The 21,482-nt window shown below is 37.4% G+C and overlaps 1 protein-coding gene across 12 annotated transcripts in view; it reads left to right on the plus strand.

Annotated features, from left to right (window-relative positions):
• Window positions 1–21,482, plus strand: part of HERC1 (HECT and RLD domain containing E3 ubiquitin protein ligase family member 1) — a 225,201-nt gene that overhangs the window by 50,190 nt on the left and 153,529 nt on the right. For all 12 annotated transcript variants that reach the window (XM_059913065.1, XM_059913067.1, XM_059913069.1 and 9 more), the window contains exons 3-6: window positions 6,679–6,774; window positions 17,229–17,423; window positions 18,243–18,554; window positions 21,107–21,203. In XM_059913065.1, the coding sequence (XP_059769048.1) occupies window positions 6,679–6,774; window positions 17,229–17,423; window positions 18,243–18,554; window positions 21,107–21,203 (700 nt within the window). The remainder of the gene's footprint in view (window positions 1–6,678; window positions 6,775–17,228; window positions 17,424–18,242; window positions 18,555–21,106; window positions 21,204–21,482) is intronic.

Consider the following 21,482-nt stretch of genomic DNA (forward strand, 5'->3'; position numbering starts at 1 on the left):
GTAATAGCAAATGATTTGAGAATTCTACTGGTGATTGTTAGGTTAGTTAAATATTGTATATACTTTGAGTAAAGAAACTTTTATACGTGTTGATGTGAATATGTAATTCAAGGACAGGCTAGTTGTATAGTGTTAAGACCACTGGATCAGGAGTTAGGATTGTAGTTTAAGTTTTATGGCTTTCTGTGTGAATTTGGGAAATTCATCTAACTTCTCTGTGTTTTAGTAAACTCATATGTAAAATGAGGAGACTTGGCTAGTAAGTGTGGAGATCTTTTGAAAAAAATCTCTAATTTCGTCCTTCTCAATTTTTATTAAACATTTACTCTGTACTAAGTATTATTCTAGGCCCTAAGGATACAGCAGAGAAAAACAGAGTTTCTTGGAGCTAACAACCTAGTAGGGGAAGCAGACAATAAATATAAATTTTAGGTAGTGTTAAGTTCTAAGAATTAAAATAAGGGAGGGAAAGGGAATACAAAATGATGGGTTCAAGCAGAGACTGGGGAGGGGAAAGGTATGGTATTTTAGTTAATGTGGTCAGGGGAGTCTCTGAATTGGGACATTTGAGCAGAGACCTGAATGGAGGGGAGTAATGAACTGATATACTAGATCTGTAATGAATGTCTTGTTCATGAAGGAACTTAATTGCTTGACTATCATAAAGGAACTAACTTTAGATACCATATTAAAGAATAAACAGTAAAATATAGTGCAGTATGATCAATTTCAAGAATTTCTGAGATTGAAATTTAATGCTTTTGTGAAAACCAAGAATAAAAGTTTGAAATAAGAGATGAACCGGTTTGCAGGGCAGAAATAGAGACACAGATGTAGAGAACAAATGTATGGACACCAAGGGGGGAAAGTGGGGGGTTGGTGGTGGTGCGATGAACTGGGAGATTGGGATTGACATATGTATAAAATGGATAACTTATAAGAACCTACTGTATAAAAAAATAAATAAAATTAAATTAAAAAAAACGAATTTGGAATATAAAGATTGAAACACTTATAAGTTGATTTAATTTCAATTGAGTTACATTGATCAGCGTTTTTGGTATCCTTTATTACCAAATATCAATTAACAAATTTATTAAATTTAAATAATTAAAAATACCACTTGTAAATTATGTATGTATGTTTCACGACCCCCCCCCCCCCACCCCCCCAAAAAAGTGGATAGCTCTTGGATTGACAGGAATGTTTCATAAAAAACAATTATGTTAAATTCATTTTCAAACCAGGGCATTTAAATTTTCACCTGGCTTACATTTTGTACTTGTGAACTGAATGGTAAATATTGGGTCATTTTATTACAAATAATTTTATTGTAAGCAAGTACTTGGAGATTTTAGATCATGAGATCTATGAAAATTTGAATTCCTTAATGTTAAATAAAATTTAGACTAGAAAAGCATGTGGTGCTTTGTTCAGAATCTGGAATGTTGACAAGGGCCCTCCAAGAAGTAGAAATCTAGAGCCAGAGATGCAATGATCTAAGTAAGAAAGGTCTGAGGTAACAGCTATGAAAGGCAATTAGGCCTCTTGTGGTTTCTTATTCAATATTTAAACTTATTCACTTCCATATCTGTTTTTCTCATTTTATTTTCCAATTCTTAATACTTTCTGGTAACATTCTCTAAATTTATACCGTTTTCAAATATGCGATGCCATTTGATGACCTAAAATAGTGTATCTATTCATGGTCACTTGTTAATATTTCTTTGAGGAGTATACTTAATTCTTCATTTTACAGTCTACTTATTTTGCATTGCCTTTGTTACAAAGAAAAGATGTTAATTATTATGCAGTCTACTTATATGATTGTACGCTTGCCCATGGTATGTTTCCTTTTTAACCAAAATGCTAAATACCCTGAGTCAGAGACCCCTTCCCCACCTTACCCTCAAAGGCCTTATCCTGCAATATTGCTCCTTAGTGGGAAGAGGGTGCCCCAAGGAACTAAATTACTTTTCTCAGTATCTGTTTAGCCCATTGTCTTTTAGCATGTTGGAAATTGGTTTGTATGCATATTTGGCTGTAAGTTTAAATTGGCTCTATAACCTTGAGAAATCTTTACAGTAAATATATTTACTACCTATATAATGTGTTTTAATATTCACTTAATTAACCTATAGTAAACCATCCCATTCATTTTTTGGATTCTACTTACTGCTTCCCAGAACCTGGAATAAGGGAGGAAGAGCTCTAACCTTCGTTGAGTGCCTACTACCTACCAGGTGCTTTTTATAAGCAGTGTCTTATTCAATTATCATGTTAATCTGTAAGGTAGATATTATTTATCCTTAAGGATGAAGAAACTGTGGCAATTATCCTAAGTTTACACATCTATTTGGCAAAAGAACTGAAAGTATTATGTATACTCCTGATTAAGCACTGATGGGCCAGGCACTGTGTTAACGAATTCTTACAACCCATAGTCTGTCTGCAAAGCCCACATTTTTTCTGACAGCTATATGCAGCTTTTACCCTGTTTATGTTAAATTGACTTATTTTTTTTTCCCATGAAGACCTACCTTAAAGTAGATACAAAATATAATAAACTTATTTTATTGCTGGATTTCCAGTTTTCTCTCCACTTGTCCTCTTTCATTTCTGGACAAAATGTCAAATACACCTAGGCAGAAGGGCCCTCCGTCTCCCTCCTTACCCTCCTAGGCTATACCCTACATTGTAACTTTCTGTTGGGATGAGGGTACCCCGGATAGCTTTCCTCAGAATTCTGGATATATTCTGGGGAAGAATCCCATCCTGACCTGATCTTCCCTGTCTTAAGATTCTCTACTCATGAACAGCTGGGACAAAACGTATCCCCAAGCTAGAAGTTAGAGGGAGAGATGCATAACCATCAATTGAGTACCTGGTAGAAGGCCTAACAAAAATGAGTTCAGTCCTTAAATTGTATTTACATGTGTGATTCTTAACCTCCTCTACCTATGCACATAGTAATTCTGTTTGAGTGCAAGCATGCAAGGTACTCATTAACTTACATTTAAATAAAGAGTAGGGAAATAATGTCACTGTACATCCCTGAATTCTAAAAAAATAAACACCAATAAAAACACCTTTGGCCTTTGATGCCACTAGGTGTTTACTGTGTGCCAGATACTGTTAGACTCTGGGTTAAAATGATGAATGAGCTTTGTAGCGTGCATGCCGTTAGCCAGCTCACAGTGTAAGGAAAGAGAGGTGCACAGACATTTCATATTAATGATGCTGGGCTGTAGTAGAGGTCTGCACAGGGAGGTGGTGATGAGATACAGGAGGAGGGCTAGAAGGGAAGGGGCAGAAAATGAAGGATGCCTAAGTTTAGTTGAAGAGTAAGAAGAGTTTGCTTGCAAACATGAGGTGTGTGAGTGAGGGAGCTGAAGAAGTTTTCAGGTGAGAGGATTAGTATTCTCAAAGTGACTGAGGTGTTTGAGAGCAGGCCTCCTGGGTGCTGGGGCTGGAATGGGATGAGCTGAGGCTGCCAAGCTGGGTGGGACCAGGTATCCCATATGCTATGGGGTTTTGAGCTTGATTCTGTAGGCAGTGGGGAGACACTGAAGCAATTTTAAGCAGAGTAAAATCAGATAGCAAGAATGTAAGGAAATGTACTCCATCAAGTCTTAATGTTCTTGTCTGATTTTCTTAAAAAGACAGATGTGAAAAAACCAAAAAGGTATTACATTATTTTCGATGGTAGGTAAATAAGAGAAAGGTAATTCAATGAAGACCTGTGAAACCACACATTTATGTTATTTTAATTTCCCATTTATCTTTGGACCTTTGAACTTCCTGTGGTATGTTAGCAGTGTATGAAGTTACACATTTCCAAAATGTAATTTCTTTAAAAATACCTAGGTATAGCCCTCTTTTTCTATTGTGCAGTATATTTACAAAACACATTAAGAATTCTATACAGAATGGGTTTTTAAGATATCTTTAATCCTAATTTACTGGGGCTGGATTAGTCTCACCCTTAACTATTGACTTTTTGGGGAGAACAGAAGTCAGTGACAGTCACTGCAGACAGTGTTTGAAGGATTTTTTAAAAAATTGGTTTGGTATTTTTAAAGTTAGCAGGAGTTTATTAAAGACTCCCTGTGTTTTCTCTACTTTCTCCACGTACATCATACAAAATAATAATTACTGATGCCACTTTTGAGTTCTTACTATGTATTAAGAACTATGCTAAGCATGTTCTATGCGTAATTTCAGTTATTCTTCCCAACAGCCCTAAATAATAGAGGAATTATTCCTGTCTGAGGATAAGCAAACTTACCCTTAAGTCACATTGCCAGTAAGTGATGGAACATGGAATTAAACTCAGGTCTGTCACTGAAAACCTTATGCTATTTTCAGCATTTTCCTTCATACTGTAGAAAGGCATAAAAAAGGAATTATTACCGACCTGGTGCCAGCTCCTAGAAAGGTATGGCAAGCTGCTGTTGTTTCTCATCTGCTTTTGGTTTGGTGATCAGTAGAGGTGGCCTTTAAATAACGGAGCCACAGATTACAATTGTGTTTTTCCCAGAAGTGCTACGCAGCTAATTACCGAATTTGGAGAGGCTGTGCCTTAAAGTATTTGCTGGTATAGCCACACCTTGTGTGTCTAGGAACTAGATAATTTTGAGCACTCAGCTTCTGATATGACTCCAAGACCTGCAAGTGGCTCTCGAAAGCCTTACTGCTTGAAGTGTGAGCCTCAGACAGCAGCATTGCCATCACCTGGGAACTTGTTAGAAATGCAGAATCTCAGGCCCCCACCTATATTTACTGAATTGGAATCTGCATTTTAACAAAATTTCCAGATAACTTAATGTCCACATTAAAATTCGAGAAGCACCGCCTAAGCAATAAAAAAGAAAAATTGATTTGGTAGCAGTAGCTTAGCACCTGATGACCCAGCGATAAATTAAATAGCCAACGTACTCATTTCTTTCATTACTTAGGAATCACGTTAATTAAAATAGTCTGAATTGATAAAATCATATAATCTTAGAGTTGGATGGGATCTTACAGAGCATCTAGGCCAACCTCTGTTCCACAGGAGAGGATATACTTTTCTGTGGTATGTTTGCCTGGTGATCATCTAGAATCTAAATATTTTTACAATATAATAGTCTTTGAAATAAAGCCACAGATGAAAATTTTACAATTAGACGATGGATAAATCGGAGAAAGTACTTGACATTTGTGATGTAAAGATTTAAGGATATGGGAATTTGAGGGAACAGTGGAGGTCAAGTTCACTCTCTGATTTATCAGTTTTCAATGAAAGAATGATTTCTGGTCATAGCCATTGGGCCCTATTGTGGAGAGTAGGCAGTTAGTCACAGAGAGGAGCTATGATTCCTCAGTTGTGCTAGGAAAAAGATATTTTGTTGCTAATATAGTCAGGTAGCTACATGGACTGACTTGTGGGACCTTTGTTGTGCTGAAACTAAGAAGGGAGGAACAGACTTACTGCTGCTCTGGTCAGGATCATCACTTAAGCTGGCTGCATTCTACTGTATTCTTGGAGCAAGTGGACAAGGCAGCCCCAGGGGAGTAGAATATTTGCTGGGACCCCATTTATTGGATATTGACCACCCAAAGAGTGTGTAGTTGGCAAAGTTCTGCCTCCTTGAGTGTTTTTAGGTCAAACCTTGTGACACTTAGAGCAAATCACTAATAAGGTAATAAGTGAGGGATTGGTACTTAATTTACTGCTTCACTCTATAGCCATGTCTTTTATAACACTTACACATAAAATTGGTTTCATGACCTAATGTTAGGATTTGATCTTTTTTTTTTTTTTTTTTTTTTTTTACAGGCTGGGAGTGTGGGGCAGCCAGCTGGTGTAGCTTCCCAAGCCTGGGCTCTTCTTTTTTTTAAAGGTTGATTGATTGATTGATTGATTGCTATGTTGGGTCTTCGTTTCTGTGCTAGGGCTTTCTCTAGTTGCGGCAAGTGGGGGCCACTCTTCATCGTGGTGCGCGGGCCTCTCACTATCGTGGCCTCTCTTGTTGCAGAGCACAGGCTCCAGATGCGCAGACTCAGCAGCTGTGGCTCACGGACCCAGTTGCTCCGCGGCACGTGGGATCCTCCCAGACCAGGGCCCGAACCCGTGTCCCCTGCATTAGCAGGCAGATTCCCAACCACTGCGCCACCAGGGAAGCCCAGGATTTGATCTTAATGCACATAATTATGTAAACAGTTCCTCAGATGTTTTTTTTTTTTTTTTTTTTTTTTTTTTTTTTTTTTTTTTTTTTTTTTATAGCTACTTTATTTATTTATTTATTTATTTATTTATTTTTCGCTGTGTTGGGTCTTCGGTTCGTGCGAGGGCTTTCTCTAGTTACGGCAAGTGGGGGCCACTCTTCATCGCGGTGCGGGGACCGCTCCTCATCGCGGTGCGCGGGCCTTTCACTATCGCGGCCCCTCCCGTTGGGGGGCACAGGCTCCAGACGCGCAGGCTCAGTAGTTGTGGCTCACGGGCCCAGCTGCTCCGTGGCATGTGGGATCTTCCCAGACCAGGGCTCGAACCCGTGTCCCCTGCATTAGCAGGCAGATTCTCAACCACTGCGCCACCAGGGAAGCCCTCCTCAGATGTTTTTGTGGACTATTTAAGCGATTTTAATACATGTCTCTCTCCTTCACTAACTGTGTCCCACAATGTCTTAATTATAGAGTTCATCTGCTGATCGGAGTCAGTGGAGGGAACCACCCAGAACATCCGATGGCTTGTGCTCACTCTATGAGGCAGCTTTATGTCTCTTTGAAGAGGTATGTAATAATCGTGGCTTTTATGTGAAAAATTACTTTGTCAAGGGATAAACTGGAAGATTGTGATTGACATATACATACTACTAGATATAAAATAGATAACTAATAAGGACGTACTGTATAGCACAAGGAACTCTACTCGGTACTCCGTAATGGCCTATATGGGAAAAGAATCTCAAAATGAGTGGATATATGTATATGTATAACAGATTCACTTTGCTGTACACCTGAAACTAACACAACATTGTAAATCAACTATATTCCAATAAAAATTTAAAAATCAGTCAATAAATAAAAATTACTTTGTCTTAAAATGCTATATAGCATGTATTTATCCCTTAAAAATAATCCATTCAATCTCTGGAAAGGATGCAAAAGAAAGTGGCATCTGTGATTGGTTGCCTCTAGAAAGTGGAGCCAGGGTGTCTCGCATCAGGTGTGGGAAGGAGACATAGTTTTCAATGCATACCCTTTTATTCATTTTGGTCTTCGTATCATGTGCATTTCTTTTTTAACATCTTTATTGGAGTATAATTGCTTTACATTGTCGTGTTAGTTTCTGCTGTAAAACAAAGTGAATCAGCTATATGTATACATATATTCCCATATCCCCTCCCTCTTGTGTCTCCCTCCCAACCACCCTCCCTATCCCACCCCTCTAGGTGGTCACAAAGCACCGAGCTGATCTCCCTGTGCTATGTGGCTGCTTCCCACTAGCTATCTATTTTACATTTGGTAGTGTATATATGCCCATGCTACTCTCTGACTTCGTCCCCGCTTACCCTTCCCCCTCCCCCATGTGCATTTTTTAATTTAAAAATTTATTATTAAAACAGATACAGAAAGACATACAAATGTGTGCCTTAATGAATTATTATAAAACAAATGTCCTTTTAATCTGTGCCCAGGAAAGAAATAAAACTTTGCTAGCAACCCGAGAAACCCGTTCATGTCCTGGTTATTATCCCTTTCCTCCTTCCGTAAGTAACCACTATCCTGACTTCAAGAGTAGTCACTTTGTTGCATTTCTTTATAGTTGTGTGCATCCCTAGACACTATAGTTCAGTCTTCCCTATTAAAACAATCTATATATCTATATATATCTTTTTAGTATATATATATTTTTAATTAAAACTTTTTTTTTTTTTGGCTGCATTGGGTCTTCGTTGTGGCGTGCATGCTTTCTCTAGTTGCGGTGAGCAGGGGCTACTCTTCATTGTGGTGCACGGGCTCTCATTGTGGTGGCTTCTCTTGTTGTGGAGCACGGGCTCTAGGCGCACGGACTTCAGTACTTGTGGCACATGGGCTCAGTAGTTGCGGCTTGCGGGCTCTAGAGCGCAGGCTCAGTAGTTGTGGCACACAGGCTTAGTTGCTCTGCGGCATGTGGGATCTTCCCGGACCAGGGCTTGAACCCGTGTCCCCTGCATTGACTGGCGGCTTCTTAACCACTGCGCCACCAGGGAAGTCCTATATATATCTTTTAAATCTCTTAATCTATAAGTTCCCCCTCCATTTTTTTTCTTTTCCTTTAGTGTATTTTTTCAGGAACTTGGACTTTTTAGGCTGTACAGTTTCCTTCCATCTGGATTTTGCTGATTGATTACTCATAATGCAGTTCCTATGTATCCCTGCATATTGACAGGTGAATCTAGAGACTTGATCAGTTTCAGGTTTGATCCCTTTGGCAAGGCTAAACATGGTGTTGTGATCTTCCATTTGGTTGTGTGTCTTTTTGTAGTATTAGCAGCCCTTGATTCTTTTTTTTTTTTTTTAATTATTTTTATTTATTTATTTATTTATTCATGGCTGTGTTGGGTCTTCGTTTCTGTGCGAGGGCTTTCTCTAGTTGCAGCAAGCAGGGGCCACTCTTCATCGCGGTGCGTGGGCCTCTCACTATCGCGGCCTCTCTTGTTGCGGAGCACAGGCTCCAGACGCGCAGGCTCAGTGATTGTGGCTCACGGGCCTAGTAGCTCCGCGGCATGTGGGATCTTCCCAGACCAGGGCTCGAACCCGTGTCCCCTGCATTGGCAGGCAGATTCTCAACCACTGCGCCACCAGGGAAGCCCAGCCCTTGATTCTTAATGATCAGATCTATTAATTCATTGATGCTTGGTTGCAAAATGGTGATATTCTAATTATATCATTCCTCTTTCATTTATTAATTGGAATGTTTTCATAAAGGAGATGATTCCCTTATTGACAATTTGGTTACCCTGCCACAGTTCAGACAGGAAAAGCAGAATAAATGCTTGATTCTCTCCACTTGATTTTTAAAAAAATTTTTAACACCTATTTTTATTTACTAGTTTTCAGTTTAATGAATTGATCTCCTGTCATGTTCCAAACTTGACCAATTGGTTTCACTTGAAAAGTATTGTTATGAACTTGTAGATTTAAACCGATTCAAATTTTACTTCGTGAATTATTATCTGTAGTGAAGCTCATATTGTTTTATCTTTGGCCAACAGTCTTTCAGGGTAGTAGTCTCTTTCAGGGTGGTTCCCAAGTTCTTTTGACATAGGCCTAATAATCTTTGATAGCTTCCTTGCTATCTGACCCGTCAAATTGTTTCTGAACTCATGTATTTCTTGATATGGATCTGCAACCAGCTAGCTCTTTCTCCATAAACCCTGTTTTTTTTAAAGTGGAAAATAGTATTTCAGGACCACAATCAGGGTGCTCATCACTACTAAGTCGGTATTATTTTTCTAGGCTCTTACGGTAGCCAGAGCTAGGAAATGTGTGTGTGTGCACGCACGCATGCGTATTTAAAGCTAATATACCTCATGAGTTGATACTGATACTTTCAAAATCAGGGCTATAGAATTTCTGCTTTTCTGTATTACATTTATATATCCTTTCTTCCAACTAAGAATGCTGATTCTGAAGGATACAGGGATATAGAATTAGAATATCCCATAATTATTTATTTTAATCACACAGTACACACACACACACACACAAACAACAATCCTAGAATAAGACAAACACTACCACTGTATGATTACTAAAAATATTAACTTTTTACATATGCTTTCCCCATTTTTTGTAGTTGTATTATATCTGTATACTCAGAACATATATACTCTCTGCCTTTTAACCCTCGTTTAGTATGAGTTGTACAAGTAACTACATATTTAATGCTCACTGCCAGTTTCGGTCAGTGGCTCTATATTCTTTTTGGTTGTCTGAAGCTTATTCTCTAGTAGAGTCCTCAATAAATACTCATGAAAAAGATTCTCTTAGTTCTTACATTTTAATTGCTGTGCACTTTATACTTGAAAGTCAGTTTTGAGAAGATAAAATCTTTGGCTCACATTTTCTTCTACTTCTTAAGTATATTCATCCATTTTCTTCTGGCAGTAATTTTACTAGAATACATCTTGATGTTACCTATTCTGAGTTGATGTTCTCAGAGATGTGAGGATTTCAACATGTAGTTTCAAATCTTTTTTATTTCAGGGAAGTTTCCCTAAATTATTGTTTTTAGTATCATTTTTACTCTTTGTATTTGGTTCTCTCTTTGTATTTGGTTCTCATCTAGGACCCCTATTGTTTTTATGTTGGATTTTTTTTTTTAACATCTTTATTGGAGTATAATTGCTTTACAATGGTATGTTAGTTTCTGCTTTATAACAGAGTGAATCAGCTATATGTATACACATATCCCCATATCTCCTCCCTCTTGCATCTCCCTCCCACCCTCCCTATCCCACCCCTCTAGGTGGTCACAAAGCACTGAGCTGATCTCCCTGTGCTATGTGGCTGCTTCCCATTAGCTATCTATTTTACATTTGGTAGGATATATAAGTCCATGCCACTCTCTCACTTCGTCCCAGCTTACCCTTTCCCCTCCCTGTGTCCTCAAGTCCATTCTCTACCTCTGCGTCTTTATTCCTGTCCTGCCCCTAGGTTCTTCAGAACAATTTTTTTTAGATTCCATATATATAAGCGTATGGGATTTGTTTTTCTCTTTCTGACTTACTTCACTCTGTATGACAGACTCTAGGTCCATCCATCCCACTACAGATAACTCAATTTCGTTTGTTTTTATGGCTGAGTAATATTCCATTGTATATATGTGCCACATCTTCTTTATCCATTCATCTGTCGATGGACACTTAGGTTGCTTCCATGTCCCAGCTATTGTGAAGAGTGCTGCAATGAACATTGTGGTACATGACTCTTTTTGAATTATGGTTTTCTCAGGGTATATGCCCAGTAGTAGGATTGCTGGGGTGTATGGTAGTTCTATTTTTAGTTTTTTAAGGAACCTCCATACTGTTCTCCATAGTGGCTGTATCAATTTACATTCCCACCAACAGTGCAAGAGGGTTCCCTTTTCTCCACACCCTCTCCAGCATTTATTGTTTGTAGACTTTTTCATGATGGCCATTCTGAGTGGTGCGAGGTGATACCTCATTGTAGTTTTGATTTGCATTTCTCTAATGATTAGTGATGTTGAGCATCCTTTCATGTGTTTGTTGGAAATCTGTATATCTTCTTTGGAGAAATGTCTACTTAGGTCTTCTGCCCATTTTTGGATTGGGTTGTTTGTTTTTTTGATATTGAGCTGCTTGTAAATTTTGGAGATTAATCCTTTGTCAGTTGCTTCATTTGCAAATGTTTTCTCCCATTCTGAGGGTTGTCTTTTCATCTTGTTTATGGTTTCCTTTGCTGTGCAAAAGCTTTTAAGTTTCATTAGGTCCCATTTGTTTAGTTTTGTTTTTATTTCCATTTCTTTAGGAGGTGGGTCAAAAAAGATCTTGCTGTGATTTATGTCATAGAGTGTTCTGCCTATGTTTTCCTCTAAGAGTTTTGTAGTGTCTGACCTTACATTTAGGTCTTTAATCCATTTTGAGTTTATTTTTATTTTCTAATTTCATTCTTTTACATGTAGCTGTCCAGTTTTCCCAGCACCACTTACTGAAGAGGCTGTCTTTTCTCCATTGTATATTCTTGCCTCCTTTATCAAAGATAAGGTGACCATATGTGCATGGATTTATCTCTAGGCTTTCTATCCTGTTCCATTGATCTATATTTCTCTTTTTGTGCCAGTACCATACTGTTTTGATTACTGTAGCTTTGTAGTATAGTCTGAAGTCACAGAGCCTGATTCCTCCAGCTCCGTTTTTCTTTCTCAAGATTGCTTTGGCTATTTGGGGTCTTTTGTGTTTCCATACAAATTGTGCAATTTTTTGTTCTAGTTCTGAGAAAAGTGTCATTGGTAGTTTGATAGGCATTGCATTGAATCTGTAGATTGCTTTGGGTAGTATAGTCATTTTCACAATGTTGATTCTTCCAATCCAAGAACATGGAATATCTCTCCATTTGTTTGTATCATCTTTAATTTCTTTCATCAGTGTCTTATAGGTCTTTTGTCTGCATACAGGTCTTTTGTCTCCTTAGGTAGGTTTATTCCTAGGTATTTTATTCTTTTTGTTGCAGTGGTAAATGGGAGTGTTTCCTTAATTTCACTTTCAGATTTTTCATCATTAGTGTACAGGAATGCAAGAGATTTCTGTGCATTACTTTTGTATCCTGCTACTTTACCAAATTCATTGATTACCTCTAGTATTTTTCTGGTAGCATCTTTAGGATTCTCTATGTATAGTATCATGTCATCTGCAAACAGTGACAGCTTTACTTCTTTTCCGATTTGGATTCCTTTTGTTTCTTTTTTTCTCTGACTGTTGTGGCTAAAACTTCCAAAACTATGTTGAATAATAGTGGTGAGAGTGGGCAGCCTTGTCTTTTTCCTGATTTTAGTAGAAATGGTTTCAGTTTTTCACCATTGAGAACGATGTTGGCTGTGGGTTTGTCATATATGGCCTTTATTATGTTGAGGGAAATTCCCTATATGCCTACTTTCTGGAGGGTTTTTATCACAAATGGGTGTTGAATTTTGTCGAAAGCTTTTTCTGCATCTATTGAGATGATCATAGGGTTTTTATCCTTCAGTTTGTTAATATGGTGTATCACTTTGATTGATTTCCATATATTGAAGAACCCTTGCATTCCTGGGATAAACCCTACTTGATCATGGCGTATGATCCTTTTCACGTGCTGTTGGATTCTGTTTGCTAGTATTTTGTTGAGGATTTTTTCATCTATGTTCATCAGTGATATTGGCCTGTAGTTTTCTTTCTTTGTGGCATCTTTGTCTGTTTTTGGTATCAGGGTGATGGTGGCCTCATAGAATGAGTTTGGGAGTGTTCCTCCCTCTGCTGTATTTTGGAAGAGTTTGGGAAGGATAGGTGTTAGCTCTTCTCTAAATGTTTGATAGAATTCACCTGTGAAGCCATCTGGTCCTGGGCTTTTATTTGTCGGAAGATTTTTAGTCACAGTTTCAATTTCAGTGCTTGTGATCGGTCTCTTTATATTTTCTATTTCTTCCTGGTTCAGTCTTGGATGTATGTTGGATTTTTAACAATTAACAATTAACTTAGTAATTGTCACTTTTTCTTGAATACTTTTTATATCATTTTCATTTCTTTTTTTATTTCTAAACAGTTTTTTCCTTTTTATCTTTTTTTGCTCATAAGGTATTATCTTTTGTATTTATTTACTCTTGGATTTCTTATAGTTTACTCCTCATTTCTGAAATGATTTTTTCTCTTATTTCTAATTCTTTTTTTGAGTCTGTCACCTCATTTTTGAATGCTTATCTTTCAGTTTTGTGTTTTTCTTTCAAGTCTTGTTTCATTTTCTTAATCCCTTTACCTTGCTTTGAAATAGGTTACAGTTTGATCTGTTTTGTGGGTAGTTCCTGTCTGTCATGCTTTTATTGTACAGATGTTATTCTGCCTCTTTTCCTTTTTTTCCCCTAATAACAAGTTCATATGGAATTTGACCTTCATACTTTTCTGTTGCTTATTTTTATGAAAAACTTGTTTTCCTGAATTTTTAGAATGGGATGGGATTCAAGATAGCTTTTCTAAATCCATAGACTCCCTTTCTCTACTGTTTTTGTGTAACGTTAGAAAAAATAAGGTGGTTTCAAGCATATTCCCCTCCCCACCTTTTATCTTAACTTTTTCTCTTTCCTTTCTGTTGTCCTCATTCTGCTCAACTTTTATTCCGCTCCCAGTAGTTTCTGCTCAGTATGAGGGCTCTGTCCTGGAAGGGAGTACTGCTTTTCAGTTTCAAGAATTCACAAGAGCTAGACAGCTCTAGCTTTTTTCAAACTTCTCATCATGGAACCTTTGTACTTACCTGCTATCAGAGAGGGCAAACTCTTCCCAGTTGCAGCTGCTGTTCTTAGATTGGCTCACTGTTCTTTCTGGTGAGTACCTGATTGGTTGTTTTGGGTTTTTCTTATTCTGAGGTCTGTCAGACACTCTTTGGCTTCCTCCTGCACAGATATTGTTCCCATGCAGATTCTGTGTCTGGTAGTGGTTTGTCTGCACCTGCTTATATTTTGGAGTTACTGGAGCTGTGTTTGTCTAGTTTTATTATGAATATTAAGCACAAATTTGGAGTTTAGCCTTCTATTTGTTTTGTGTAGTGATTCCATGTTTAGAAAACTACATTGCTGCTGCTATTGTCATCTTTTCCAGAATTCTACGCGCCCCCCCAGTTGTTTTTTGTTGTTGTTTGTTTGTTTTGTTTTGTTTGTTTATTTGGTTTTTTTTGGCTGCATTGGGTCTCTGTTGCTGCACATGGGCTTTCTTTAGTTGCGGCGAGCGTGGGCTACTCTTTGTTGTGGTGCGCGTGCTTCTCATTACGATGGCTTCTCTTGTTGTGGAGCACGGGCTATAGGTGTGCGGGCTTCAGTAGTTGTGGCATGCGGGCTCTAGAGCACAGGCTCAGTAGTTGTGACATGTGGGCTTAGTTGCTCCGCAGCATGTGGAATCTTCCTGGACCAGGGCTTGAACCCGTGTCCCCTGCATTGGTAGGCGGATTCTTAACCACTGCACCATCAGGGAAGCCCCTCCCCCAGTTGTTTTTAAAAAACACATTTCTAAGTCTTGTGAACAGATTTTTTTTACCCCTCCCCTCCCCCTCCCCTTTGCTTCCCCCTCCCCCTCCCCTTTGCTTCCCCCTCTCCTTTCCTCCCCTCCTCTCCCCTTCCCCTTCCCTTCCCCTCCCCTTCTCCTCTCTTCTCCTCTCTTCTCTCTTTTTCGTGGGGGTCAGGGAAGGAGGCCTATGATTTTTTTTAAGCCTTATTATAGAACAGTAATCCCTTCTTATATATGGGGAATACATTCCAAGACCCCCAGTGGATGCCTGAAACCATGAATAGTACCAAACCCTATATATACCATGTTATTTCCTATACATACATACCTATGATAAAGCTTAATTTATAAATTAGGTACAGTAAGAGAATATCCAAATTGCCAGCATCACAACTCTTGCACTTAGGGGCCATTTTTAAGTAAAATAAGGATTACTTGAACACGAGCACTGAGATACTGTGGCAGATGAGCTGATAATCAGATGGCTACTAAGTGACTTAACGGTTGGCTAGCTTATATAGTGTGGCTATGCTGGACAAAGGGATGATACTCAGAACAGTATGCAGTTTAAAACTTATGAATTGTTTATTTCTGGAATTTTCCATTTAATATTTTCCGATAACGGTTGACTGCCAGTAACTGAAACCACAGAAAGTGAAACCGCGAATAAAGGGGGACTACTGTAATAGATCTTTAGATAAAAAAATTCTAACCTACTTGGGCCCATCATCCTCCTTTTGTCAGCAGCAGAATTTCAGATCTCTTATTAGGGACTGTCAGCCTTTACTTATGCATATTTTGTATGTCCTCAAAACTCTTCTCATGTTCACTGAAAATTATTCGTCTGACACACATATTCTGTTGTTTTGTGTACTATTTAAAGATTCTGACTGAAATTACTCTATCCCTTCCCATTTCATGGTCTGGCAATATAATATATTGACTTTTGAAGATTCTTCTTTTATTGTTTTACTTGATTCAGAGAAAAACAAAAACAAAACCAAAAAAACCCCTAAAAGGCAGACAACAAATTGACAACAGCTGTAGTCAGAGATAATATCTTTATTGTATGGGATTCATACAAAGTGAGTAAAAAATCCATTAAACCCTAATGAATAAATGGGCAGAAGTTAGTTGTAAGCAAATAGATGGAAAAACTTTAGTTCTGTTGATAATAAGGAAGTGTGAAGTTAAAAGAATACATCCTCTTTTTTCTCACTTTACTTTTCAAAAAAAATTTAAAGCATAATACTTATTGGTATGGGTGCAGTGAGACTGGTGCTCTCACATAGACGTATTCATTGGTTAGGGCAACTGTGATGACAACCCTGGGTCCTGTGCTTTTGGCAGGGTTTTGAGGAGAGGGGAGGCGGAGAGGAGAAGCCTGGATTTTTATAAAGCATTATGCATGGCAATAGACCTTACCATCGTATTCAACACAAATGGTAAATAAGCCATGATTTTTTATATAGCTATAGCTATATCTATATACATATACAGATATGTATAGATATGTGTGTGAGTGTTGAATTGCTCTGGACCTTTATCGTTTTTAGGACCGCCCTCATTTTATACATTGCTGGTGATGAAATAATAATATTGTAACACCAGTTTTGAAAGCAATTTGGTATAGTATGTTTCAGGAATCAGAAGATTGTTGTCATTTTTTGCATATAGTAGTCCCATGTCCGAGGTTCTCTACTAAGTGAAGTAATTAAAAATGTAGCAACAGGAGGAGGAGGAGGAGGAGGCCGCCTAGGCGGCAGGGAGTGAGCCAGTGCCCAGCGTGAATCAGTGGAAACCTCCCGACGAAGCCAGCCGGGAACACACTTCAGTGCTGCCAAATAGCATTGATTATTTTCCTTCCAAAAAAAACAAAACAAAACAATGAAGTAGCCACAACTATATTCTTAAAAATGGCTCATATAACAAATAAGTAGAGAGAATGTCAAGTGTCCTCTTAAAGGAAAATGCTTAAGTAAATTGTGATTTTTACATTAGATGGAATATTATTGGTTCAATTACGAAGATTAAGTAGACATAGAGAAAATTCTGCATGGCCCTTTTGTATCGTCACGTATGTATCCACTGTGATAACTATGTTAAAGAGCGTGTATATGCAAAACTCTGGAAGGACATATATAAAAAAAGATAGCATATATTGTATTAAGGTGATGGGATTATCAAAGGTAGGTTTTTTTCTACTTTGTTCTTCTATAATGCCATTATATGCGTTAATAAAATATTTAGTTAATAAAGGCTTGATTGTGTGTCTCCCCCTTCCCATTTTTGCCACCTTTGTTGGTATCTTTTAGTGCTTTATTCTGCAGGAGTAAATAGTCTAGCCATCTGTGTTTAAGATTGGATGTGTTATTTGAGCAGTTTAGATAGTTTTCGAAGAAGGAAAGTCAACAATAATTTCAGAGAATATTTATAAAAATATCTGCACTAAGAATGTCTTGACTATTTATTGCATGTTTCTTATTTTACTAGGTTTGCAGAATGGCGTCTGATTACTCAAGAACGTGTGCTAGCCCAGATAGCATTCAGACTGGTGATGCTCCCATTGTTTCAGAAACCTGTGAGGTTTATGTTTGGGGGAGCAATAGCAGCCATCAGTTGGTAGAAGGCACACAGGAGAAAATATTACAGCCCAAACTGGCTCCTAGTTTCTCTGACGCGCAGACTGTGAGTTCTCTGCATACCTTACAAATTGGTACATGACAGGATTTGCTTTAAATAATGTTAAGAGTGTTTTTTTTTGTTTTTTGTTTTAATGAGTGAATGTTCTTGCTTGTTTCTTATCTATATTGTTTCTATACTCTACTGCATCAGCTTTTTCATTTTCATAGAAAAAATATTTTAAGTTCCTCATTTCCCTAATAGTGTTTCCAAGTTTTAAAAAGTTAAATTTGCATCTGGAGTTTTAAAAAGAATTATGAATGGCAGCATACTTACCCTTATATTCAACACAAATGGTAAATAAGACTAAGTAAAAATTAGAATTTTCCCTTTGCCATATTGGCATTTCATTTTCTTATTATGATCACTTTTTTTTACATTTGTAGCTAACTTTTAGGCAAAATGGAACTTTCTATTTTATTATTTTCATTAAAACATATGTTTTTCTCAAATGAATTTAGAATATATATTACATGGTTCTTGTTATAATGGACCCTAAGGAATTACAGGAAAAATTTCCTTCTTGCCCTTCACCAATTATATAAGAGGAGGCTAAACATTTTTCTTTGTTGTTTCATTGAACCATGACTGGATAGATAACCTGAAAAGATAAAATACACATTAATTTGAATTCAACAATAAAGTCAACATGAATAGGCCATTAATAGTTTTCTTAATTTTCTGTTTACTTCTTAATCTCTATGGAGATTCATATTCTGCTTTAAAAGATATCCTTTGAGCCTCTTTGGTAAAATCAACTTAAATATTATACTTTGATTCTCACAGAAGCATTTTATATCTATGGTTCTGTTTGTTTGCTTATAGATTGAAGCTGGACAATACTGCACTTTTGTCATTTCTACGGATGGCTCTGTCAGAGCTTGTGGTAAAGGCAGCTATGGGAGACTGGGCCTTGGAGATTCTAATAATCAGTCTACTTTAAAAAAGTTAACATTTGAGCCTCACAGGTCCATTAAAAAGGTCTCATCTTCTAAAGGATCTGATGGTCATACTTTAGCTTTCACTACAGAAGGAGAAGTCTTCAGCTGGGGAGATGGTGATTATGGGAAACTGGGACATGGAAATAGTTCAACACAGAAATATCCCAAGCTTATTCAGGGCCCTCTGCAGGGAAAGGTATGTGCCTTCTTTTTGGATTTAAGAATAATTAGATGCACTGGTACTGTGATTGCTATAATTGACGATATCTTTCAGATTTTGATGTATTCTTTCTGAAGTAGCCCACCCTCCCAACCCTTTGGCTTATCTTTTGTATATCTGCTTGATGGTTTACAACACACTTTCACATACATTATTTAATTTTAATTCTTATAACAGCCTTGTTAAAGTAGTTATTATTTTCATTTCACAGATAGGAAACTGAGAATCATCCATTTAACAAATATTTATTTAGTACCTTCCAAATGCCAGGCAGTGTTTTAGGCATTAGACATATAACAGTGAACAAAACAGACAAGATTCTTACTCTCATGGAGCTTTAATCTGTGGGCTAGAGATGATAAATAAGTAAGCAAACACATAAAATAATTTCAAATAATAGTAAAGAAAAAATTGAGTAGTGTAATAGATACTAACTTTGGCTGGGTGTGATATTAGATAATGAGGTCAGAGGGTTCTCTTGGAGTAGGTGGCATTTTAACAAAAACTTAAATAAGACATTTAAAGTGGTTAAGTAACTTGGCCAAGGTCACACACAAATAAATGGCACCATTAGAAACTGAACCTAGGTTTCCTCTTTTTATTTCTATTTTACCTTTTCTTAAATGAAGCCATTTTCCTAACTTAAAATTATATGCAATTTTGTGAGTTCCTCCGTTTTAAGATTGCTTTCTTTCTATGAATGTTTTCTTATATAAAGTTAAAATTTTATTTTATACCAAAATTAAAAGTGGGACACTTCTTTCATGGGAGTTTGTCTGACAAAATTGGCTCTCAAATGAATTTTACTTTATTATAACTTTCAATGTTTAACTTAGACATCAGCCTCAAAGCAGTGAGCCTTGGAACATTCCACTTAACATCAGGGGGTCCTTGATAAGATGTTGAATATGGGACTCTAAGGAACTTCAGATAAATACTCTTTAAAGTTATATTTTTTAAGTTTTTCTAGCACCTTTTTTCTTAATTCCCATTGTTTTAAATTTTCTTTACATATATATATATATATATATATATATATATATATATATACACACACATATATACGTCTGTGTGTGTGTATGTGTGTGTGTGTGTGTGTGTGTGTGTGTGTGTGTGTGTATATATATATTTTTTTTTTTTTTTTTTTGGCCGCACCGCACAGCTTGCACGATCATAGCGGTGGCCCAGTGAACTCGGGCCACCGCTATGAAAGCGCTGAGTCCTAACCGCTGAACCTCCAGGGAATTCCTTATTTATATTCTTTTAATGTTCCATTTTATAATGGAAACATTGCCAGTTAAAAATAACTTAGTATGAATATCATGAAGGAAAAATTCCCAAAAAGTAAAATAATTTACAGATAAAAATTTCAGAGGTTCTTAGCATATTATCTAAAATGTAGTAGGTGCTCAGTATTTTTAATTGAATCTAAATTTTGAATTTTCTAAAGTGAGTTCTAATTTTTGGAGATTAAAAAATGTGGAGTTATTAGTATGGATATTTTTTCTGTTTATCTTTTTTTCAGCAGTTAGTGATTTTTTTTTTTTAAAGGAATTCCTTTATTTTTATTATTTATTTATTTTTAGCTGTGTTGGGTCTTCGTTTCTATGCAAGGGCTTTCTCTAGTTGCAGCAAGCGGGGGCCGCTCTTCATCGCGGTGCGTGGGCCTCTCTCTATCGCGGCCTCTGTTGTTGCGGAGCACAGGCTCCAGACGCGCAGAGCTCAATAGTTGTGGCTCACGGATCTAGTTGCTCCGCGGCATGTGGGATCTTCCCAGAGCAGGGCTCGAACCCGCGTGCCCTGCATTGGCAAGCTGACGCTCAACCACTGCGCCACCAGGGAAGCCCGCAGTTAGTGATTTTGATCAGTGTTAAAAAGGTATAAGTGATCCCCAAATTATGCTGCCATATACCCTTATTTCCCTGATTCTGCCCATAAACTGTGTAGCTATTTGAGGGTAAAGAGATACTATTAGGAGTTTAATTAATATAAGCTTATATCTTAGATCTTTCTTCATTGGTAATAGTCAATGTGTTTTTGAGAGTTAATCCTATTATGTAATGAATTTTTCTTGATTAGCCAGGACTGGAGGTTTTGTGTTAATGTTATATTTAAAATTTTTTCATTGTTCCATGAGTGTTCAGCCCCATCCAACTCTTTGAGTAAAGAGTTGATTGGTGATACAGTATTGTTGCAGGTGATTAGATTGATGTATTTGGGGCAGGGAGGAGTGGGCGAGAGAGTGCTGCTAGCCTTTCCAGTCTCTCTGTGTGAATTAAGAAAAGTCGTCCTCTCTAGGTAGAAGTCAGAGTTTGTGGCTTGGCCAACAGAGCTTAGGCTGTATTTCAGCAATTTCTTGATCCTTTATGCAGGCAGCCTTGTCCTGGGCAAAACCTCCACGACTGTACATGGCACTTCTGGATGAGTTGTGAATATCAGTATCTCTGAAGTCTCTGTGTATAGGATCAAATGTGAACTCTATGTTTTAGTATCTTGTGTTCATCAAATTCACTTTGTGTACAATACAGGTAGTTGTTTGTGTGTCAGCTGGATACAGACATAGTGCTGCTGTCACGGAGGATGGTGAATTATACACATGGGGTGAAGGAGACTTTGGAAGATTAGGTAAGATTTTTTAAAAATTGAAGTTAGTCTCACAGAAAAATAGAAGTGATGATGGTTACTGAGAAGTGGTGAGACTAAATTTAATAGGCCAAAGACTGTCATTTATTTTTGTTAGCTTTAAGCTCAGAGGAAGATAATTTTATATAGAGAGTACCTAGATTCTGGTGCTGAAATTTAAGATGTAATTAAATCTAGTAAGTATTTACTACTTTGTGCAGGCACTATAGGATTTCAGGGATAAGAAAGATATCATTCTAAAGTGATCCTGAAGTGTGTTAT

This window comes from Balaenoptera ricei, chromosome 2 (genome assembly GCF_028023285.1).
Source record: "Balaenoptera ricei isolate mBalRic1 chromosome 2, mBalRic1.hap2, whole genome shotgun sequence".
Lineage (NCBI taxonomy): Eukaryota > Metazoa > Chordata > Mammalia > Artiodactyla > Balaenopteridae > Balaenoptera > Balaenoptera ricei.